This window comes from Elephantulus edwardii, unplaced genomic scaffold (assembly GCF_000299155.1).
Source record: "Elephantulus edwardii isolate Elephantulus edwardi_28Jun2011 unplaced genomic scaffold, EleEdw1.0 scaffold00133, whole genome shotgun sequence".
Taxonomy (NCBI): domain Eukaryota; kingdom Metazoa; phylum Chordata; class Mammalia; order Macroscelidea; family Macroscelididae; genus Elephantulus; species Elephantulus edwardii.
In genome coordinates this window covers 2,156,485-2,165,429 of record NW_006399883.1, presented here as the reverse complement: position 1 = coordinate 2,165,429, position 8,945 = coordinate 2,156,485, and the positions used below count along the sequence as shown (strand labels likewise).

At 35.8% G+C, this 8,945-nt stretch overlaps 1 protein-coding gene across 1 annotated transcript; it reads left to right on the top strand.

The window, feature by feature from the left end:
* The first annotated feature begins 7,683 nt into the window (after positions 1–7,683).
* LOC102852814 (olfactory receptor 2W3-like) lies at positions 7,684–8,628 on the top strand. The gene has a single exon (XM_006893900.1). The coding sequence runs from the start codon at positions 7,684–7,686 to the stop codon at positions 8,626–8,628; it is 945 nt and encodes a 314-aa protein (XP_006893962.1).
* Positions 8,629–8,945: the final 317 nt, after the last annotated feature.

The following is an 8,945-nucleotide window of genomic DNA, read 5'->3' as shown; positions in this document are numbered from 1 at the left end:
ATATGGGATAGTCTGCAAGTTGAATTTTGGCCTTGCAAACTTATTTGTATTTTCTTTAACTTACATTTGAACATGCATAAAAGTAATTGATGAATTGTTCCACAATCAGCTCTTGACCTTTTGATGGCTGCTACGGAGCTGCTCATTGGACTCTTTCCATCGGTAGTAAATTGATTCCTGTGTAGTTCACCAGGTGAGGTCCATGTGTATAGTCACTATTTCTGTTTTTTTTTAAATGTTTTCATTGAATAAGTAATTAATCCTTCAAAATTCATTTATTCCATAGTCTGAGTTTTCTCTAATATTGACTGGTTCACTAACGGGACTCAATTTCTACTCATTTATTTACTTTTGTCGTTGTTTCTTTAGCCATATAATGTCATTTTTACACAAAGATTAAAAACATGGCAGATTATAGGAAATAAAATTGATGAGAAATTTTCTAATGATTCTATTCTCTTTAGTTAGTTTTTTAGATGAACGTACGAATACATGTATATTGATATTCTTTCACAATTGAAAGAAAGTAAAATAGTTAATAAAGTTAGCTTCTTTGTTACATAATAAAAAATTATTAATTCATATCTATGGAATTCTTACCCTATTTTGAAAAAATATTTTTTCATTTTCATATTTAAAATTAACCAGTAGATATTAAATCCTAATTCTAATAAGTGTAAACAAAACAAAAACCATGATATTGTTCCAAGCAGTATAGTATTTATGCTCAGCTATATAATTGCTAACAAGATAATGGCTAGCGATATTCATAAGAGATTGTTTGGGCTACTGCTCATTGTTGTTGCTGTTGTTATGTGCTGTCAATTTTCTGACATTCATAGTTCTTACATCCAATGTTCCAATCACTAGTGTCTGCTTACAGCTGTTTCTCCTTCTGTTTGTTTCCATACTTCAGGGCTCAGCCTCAGTTGCCGTATCTGCTAGTCTAAGTGTGCTCTGTTGTACATAGGGTTCCCAAAGGCCTGGTATTTTGGAAGTGGATGGCCAATCCTTCTTCCTAATCTGTCTTAATTTAATTGCTCAGATTTAGAACATTATCTGACACACAAGCATTTTACAGAGAAGAGTAATTTAAGATATTCCCCAGTAGTAGAAAAACGAATAGATTCTGTATTGTTCTCACCTTTGCCAGGTGTGTTTTGAGCCAGCCCCTTAACTGCTCATAATAGTTATATAACAATGTTTGGGAATGGGGAGAGGGAACAAAGAGCTCATCACTATTTATGTCCTTAGAACAAGAATGATTTTATTCTCCTGATGATATCTGTATTTGGTACTACATACTTTTTAACATCAAGGGAGTAAATCTCATGGTGCTTATTTTCTTTCTGAATCCTTTGGGATGTTGGAGGATTTAAGTAAAACATTTCTGCTACAAGCCTATTAATAATCCTTTGAGATCAGAACCTCAGGAGTTCCCTGAAGAGTTCTCCTCTGGAGATTAGAAAGAAGCTCTGGAGGTCTCTCTCCAACCTTTAAGAAATATTCATCCCTTTAGTGGTTTCCATAAAACTCTTCTGCACAAATATAGCCATATATTGAATTTATAAATGGATGAACTAAGTTGAAGAGAGCTGTCTCCAACCCTACACATGTGAAACTGACATTGGCTGGAGTGACTGCATGCATGCAGAAGGGGAAAAGACATTATTTTAGCTTAAACAACAGAGATCTTCCAGCTAGGTCTATATCACCTTGCCTCTCTGCATTAACAGTAGCTTACAACATGGAAATAATAATGGTGAGTTACTTCAGTCTTATTTCAGAGATCAGCACTTAAAAGTTACTTTTGTTCAATAAAAAAGCTATGTGCAGTTCCTTAAATTAATAGAAAATAAGCAATATTTCTTTATTGTTGGGAAATATACAGATTATGACAAAGAATAACAAACATGAACACATAAACACCCACACACATCCCAATTTAATTTTTTTCTTAATAACTAATATATTTGACAATATAAAATGAGATTTAAAGTATGAGACAGAAATTATTAAGTAGACCAGTATGAGAAAACACAATCTCTTTCTTGCTATTTGTATTGGAGTTCGTTAACAGTGAGGCAAAAGTAAGATTTAAATTAGATCTTGAATATCTGGGAAATGACAGCTCTATATTAAGCTAAAATATATTTGTCATAACCAAAGATGCAAAGGATGATGTCACTGGAAAAAACATAATGCAAAAGATGACAGATAAGTTAATAAGCTCTAAAATTTTAAAGAGAAATGATTGTTCACAACTATAACTAATTTCTATTCCAGATCTGGAACAACAACAACAAAATAATAACATCTAGAACACCCAAATCAAGCTTATTTTGCAACTATCTGTGGTTTCTGTACACTGAGTTCAACAAGTAGGACAATTACAAGTGCCTATAACAGAATAAAATTCCAGTTGTATTATATGTATCTGGTTAGTGATAAATCCTGAAAATAATGAGAAAAATGAATCAACTTCCTCTAAAGTTTGTAATAGAATGAACATCAAAAGTAAGAAATGGCTGTCATACAATAGGGTACACAGTACAAATCCACTAGCAGCTCCACAGGAGAAAGATGCACAATCTCTTCCCATGTGATTTACTGCCTCTGAAAATTTGCTGGAGGGTCAACCATCAGTGAGTTCTAACTCCATGGCAGACAAAAACACAAGAAAACTTTATCATACAATAAAAGTGCTTAGAAAGGAGGACAATTGACAAAAGAGGGAAATCTTCAATTATTTGGATTGATACAGCAGTAGCTCAAGTATGTCAGAAAAGTTGAAGATGTCAAATTATAGGACCAGAGTTCATGTCTGTTGTTCATAGGGTTGCTATGAGTCATGCTTCATTTGACAGCACCTACCAATAACAGTCTCAGATACAATATTTTAAGGGGCTGAAAATGTAAATAAAGAATTCATAGAGCAATTTAAGAGAAATCAAAGTAAATATTTAGCAATAAGTATTATATTTATTTAATATTATATGTATCCAAATAGAGAATAAAATAGAGGCGCAAAGAAAAAAAAAGAAAACATCTTCATATAAGTCAAATGAGTATAGAATTTATGTGTGTATGATTGTCATTAGGTTGTTTAGAAGTTTGGATTTTGTTCTAAATAAGTAAGAACAAAAATGAGTAGGGGTTTAATTCCAGGGTGTTAGATATTTAAGAATGCTTCTGCTGTAGTGCATCTCTTTAAAGTGTTAAAGAGCAAGGACATCACTTTAAAGATTATGATATGCCTTACAGAAGCCATAGTAGTACTTTTAGTTACTGCATTGTGTGTGAAAGTTGGACAACGAATAAAGAAGACTGAAGAAGCATCAATGCTTTTGTACTATGGGGTTGGCAAAGAATATAGAATTTACCACGGACTGCCAAAAAATCAGATCAATCTGTCTTGAAAGCAGTGCTGCCAGAACGCTCTTTCAAGGCAAGGATATTTTTAAGCCAATTTATCTTATTATTGTGGACATACAGTTGGAAGGGGAAATCTTTATAGCAAGTCATTGCATTTAGAAGAATAGAGTGCAGTGGAAAAAGAAAAGAATTTCAAGGATATAGATTAATACAATGATGCAACAATGTAGTTAAGAAGGATAGTTTGTGAGGATAGTACAGGAATCAAGTAGGATTTTAATTTCTTTGTACCAAGGTAGTTTTGGATTATCCAATCACTCAATGGCACCTAACAACAACAACACTATGAATGTTATTCTTTAATCTAAGCACTTTTAAATATTAAAAGATATCATTGATAGGAGTTTTATTTGATATTAAAAGAAATCATTGACGGGCATTGTATTTGAAAGAAAGAAGCATATTAACAGAGAAAGGCAGGTAGGAAGCAAGAGAGAGGAGGAGGGAGGAGGGGGGAGAGAGAGAGCACTAATATTATGATTAGCAAATTCAACTGAGAGGAATGATGAGATGATGAAGAATCATCAGATAGTGACTGGGAAAATCTGAATATTCACTCTGAAATATAGATCTTATTTCCTATCGTCCTATCATTACAGATACATTTTGTAGAAAATTTTATACTTTTAAATTTTAAGGATACAAACACTCTGGAAATAAACTGAATATGTATTCATATAATTGTCACACAATTACTCATTCCAGAAACTGGTATAGGACATACTACTGATCTATTATTTTAATTATAGAACTATGCACCTGTGGGTGATAAGGTGCATACTGTTCAAAGTCTCCAAAGAGAAAGCTATATATCTATATATATATATATCTATATATATCTATATATATATACATAGATATTCATATATAGATGTTTTTGTTGTTATATGCCATCGAGTAACTTGTGACTGATAGCAGCTCTATGTACAACTCTAAACAGTGCTTTATGTTGAGACAACCTCATTGTCTCTGACACACCTACCCCCATTACCTGAGTGACTAAGTCAATCCATCTCATCTAGGTTCTTCCTTTCTTGTGTTGTCCCTCCACTCTTTCAAGCATGATGTCTCTCTCTAAGGACTGGTTCCTCTTAGCCGCATGCTCTTATACATTGTTGGGATTGTAAAATGATACAACCATTTTGGAAGACAGTTTGGCACTTTCTCAAAAAGCTAAACGTAGAAATTCCATATCACCCAACTATTCAACTGCTTGGAATACACCCTGAGAAAATGAGAATTGAGGCAAAAATGGACACTTGTACACCAGTGTTCATAACAGCATTATTCACCATTGTGAGAACGTGAGAACAGCCCAGATATGCAATCACAATAAAATGGATTGAAAAATTATGGTACATTCATACAATGGAATACTATGCAGCATGCAGGAGCAATGGTCTTATAAACTATTACCTAATTTAGGAGGGATTAAAGAGCATTATCCTGGGTAAACTGACTCAGTTCCACAAGGACATATATTGTTTAAAACCATTATTGTAGAATGAGAATGAGGATCCAAGGAAGGGCTATGGTAGGAGCAGAGGGATGAGGATATGCAAAGGGTGGAGGATGGTGGTGGATTAATGATGGGATTGTACAGTTTGATGGGAGGATGAGGGCAATTGGAAAAAATCTGGTCTGAAAAACAATGTATTCAATTTTTGTAAATAAAATTCTTTAATTAGAAAAACAAAATCCTTGACCTCAAGGAACGAGCTTATGTCACTGTCTCTAGGATGAACCTGCTGTTGTTTTCTGAGCAGTGCATGGTATATTCAATACTCTTCTCTAGCACCACAATTACTCAAAGCCATTGATTCTCCTTCTGTTATCCTTGGTCATTGTCCAGCTCACTGATGCATAACAAATAATTCCAAATATCATGGTGTTGATTGAGCACACCTTTGTCTCTAAACTGAAATAATTTTTCTTCATTCAGTATTCTGGAGACATCCATGACATCAGATTTTCCCAATGCAATTAATTTTTTTATTTCCTGACTGCTGGTAAAAGTGTGTTGATTGTGGAGCCAAGCACACTGAAGCTGTTAACAGTCTCAATATCTTCACCATTATCATGAGTCTCCCAATTGGCCCAGTGTTGAGAATCTTTGTTTTCTTGATGTTGAGCATAAATCTATATTGAAGGCTTCAGTCTTTGACTTTCTTCAACAAATATATGTAATTATATTTTTTGTGTACTGTAGAGTTGGAACCGACCCATAGCTGACCTTCCAGTGGATAATCAGAGACATTAATTGAATAAGAGGGACTGGAGTATGTTGTAGTTGTTATGTGTCATAGAGTTGCCTGCAACTCATGGTGACTCTATCTACAATTGCTCTGAAGCCTACCCTGTCCTAAGTCAACCTACTGACTCTGATTCACCTATCCTTATTGTCCTATCAATCTACCTCATCAAGGGTCTTTCTCTCTTATGCTATCCCTCCACCCTTCCAAGTTTGATGTCCTTCTCCAAGTAGCAGTCCCTCCTGGCCACATGCCCAAATTATGTAAGATATAGCTTCAAAATCCTAGCCTCCAAGAAGAAACTTAGTTTCACCCTTTCCAAGACAGACCTATTTGTTTTCTTGGCTGTCCATGGTATGCTCAAGATTCTTCTCCAGCACCACAACTCAAAGACATTGATTCTTCTTCTATCATCCTTAGTCATTATTCAGTTCTCTGATGCATAGCAGGTAATTGTGAAGACCATGGCCTGGATCAGGTGTACCTTAGTCTCTAGATTGATATCATTGCTTCTCAGTACTCTGGACAGGTCTCTGTCAGAAGATTTGCCTAATGTAATTCATCTTTTGATTTCCTGACTAATGGTGCCAAGAGCATTGATTGTGGAGCAGAGCAAGCCGTAAATGTTAACAACTTCAATCTTCTCCATCCATTACAGTGCTGGCAGTTGATGAAGTGGTGAAAATCTTTCTTTCTTGATGTTGAGCTGCAATCTATATTGAAGACTACAGTCCTTTGATTTTCTGCAGCAAGGGCTTCATGTTTCTTCAGTTTCAGCAAGCAATATTGTGTCATCTGTATAATGTAGGTTGTTGATGGGTCTTCCACCAACCCTGATCCCACAGTCCCTACATAGAGTCCCCACTGGAATGAATTCACACACACACACACCCCAGTCTCCTTCCATTCTCCATCTGTGTTACATAGATGTAATTTACCTTATGGGACACACATGCTTGCAAATACACAAACAGACAAATGTTTTACAATGAAGTCAACACAAAATTAAATCTACTGCTGTTTAGTGGAACCAACTCATAACCAATGTGTCAGTGGGTGTTTTGAAGATGTAAATCCCATGGAAAGTGATTATTTATCTTTCTCTGACAAATGCTCTAATGGATTCAGATCACCAGAGGGGTTGTTGTTGGGTTTGCAGCCAACACACTATGGACAACTCCATAAGAGTTTTTCCTACAATAAAATATTCTATGTACATGTCAATGTACATCATATATGAAAAGCTGTAGGCCATTAATAATTAGATTGACTTGCAACCTTTTTTATTCTTGAGAGAATAATCCTGATTTGTATTAAAAGAACTTAGTTTTCTATAATTAGGGTGTTTAATACTTTAAGTCATGGAAGGAAATCTTTTCCTAATGCCAAAGGAAAATTTGCGATCATCAGTGTTCAACATGGGAAGGATGACTTACTCCAATGGAAGTCACAAAAAAGAGTAAAGAATAAGGGGAAGATGAAATGAATAAATACTGTTGAGGAATAAGACAACTGCAATGAGAAGACTGACTTGAGAACTGTTTATGCATGTACCAAATTCCCAAGACTTAAACTGAAAGATTTCTAAAAATAAGACTAAGGGGTTTGAATAAGTGACACAGTGAGACAGAAATTAGTACCAGTTAATTCAATGGTTGCATGTTTGCTGTGATTTTTTGTTTTGTTTTGTTTTCCCCTTCAGTTTTTGGGAGTGATTTAATGAAAGACCACTGTGTCTTAGGAAACCATGGACAATGGAGACAAGGAAGAAGAAACTAAAAGTATTCCAACAGGGCATGTTATTAAGCCTTAGTTTGTCAATTGTAGTAAATTCTGATATTTTCTAGAACATAAAAGAATGGGAGATTCATTTTAAGAAGGCTTTTGATAAAAATGAAATTTTTGTCATTATATAAGAGTGAAACAGTCATATTAATGTTATTATTGTTGTTGTTATAATTATTAAATATTATAATCTTCAGGTATAGTAGAGATGATGGATGGTGTCAATGACAGCTCCCAAAATCATTTCATCCTTTTGGGCTTTTCCGACCGCCCTGATCTGGAGAGAATCCTCTTTGTGATCATCCTGATTGCCTATCTCCTGACCATCGTTGGTAACACCACCATTATCCTAGTGTCCCGCTTGGATCCTCACCTCCACACCCCCATGTACTTTTTTCTCACCCACCTCTCCTTCTTGGACCTCAGTTTCACCACCAGTTCCATCCCTCAGTTGCTCTACAATCTTAATGGACGTGACAAGACCATCAGCTACATTGGTTGTGTCATACAGCTTTTTCTGTTTCTGGGTCTAGGTGGCGTGGAATGCTTACTCTTGGCTGTCATGGCATATGATCGATTTGTTGCAGTCTGCAAACCCCTACACTACATGATTATTATGCATCCTCAGCTATGCCTGGCTTTAGTGTCTATTGCTTGGGGCTGTGGGATTGCCAACTCTTTGATTATGTCCCCAATGACCTTGGAGTTACCCCGTTGTGGTTACCTCAAGGTGGATCACTTCTTATGTGAAATGCCAGCTTTGATCAGGATGGCTTGTGTCAACACAGCTGTTGTTGAAGGCATTGCCTTTATTCTGGCAGTGGGCATTGTGCTGTCACCATTGGCTTTTATCCTGATCTCATATGGATATATTGTAAAGGCTGTATTAAGCATTCAGTCATCCTCTGGGAGACACAAAGTCTTCAACACATGTGGCTCCCATCTTACAGTGGTATCACTTTTCTATGGAAACATCATATACATGTACATGCAGCCAGGAACCAGCTCCTCCAAGGACCAAGGCAAATTCCTCACCCTTTTCTACAACATTGTCACCCCACTCTTGAACCCACTGATCTACACCCTCAGGAACAAAGAAGTAAAGGGGGCACTAAGGAGGATGCTTCTGGGTAACAGAGAGATGAGAAAGGACTAAGGCCTGATATCACCACCTTGGGCACCAAGGCCTCATCAGCATGTCCAGTGAGGATTTGGTCTCGGTCTGTTATCTCCTCCTTACTTTTCTCTTCTCGGATTTTTTTTTTCTTAAAAAGTGTTTCCGTTAAGAAGTAACACAATTTTTTAAAATATGTGAACTACAAAACAGATGTTATTCCACAATGCCCCTCAGGGGACTAGTAAAACATTATAAAAAACAAGGAGATAAAATTGGTTATGAAATTTCAATTCTACAAACATACGGAGTGTCAGGAAGGAAATAGGTTTCTTAATCAAAGATTTTGGTTTGCTATT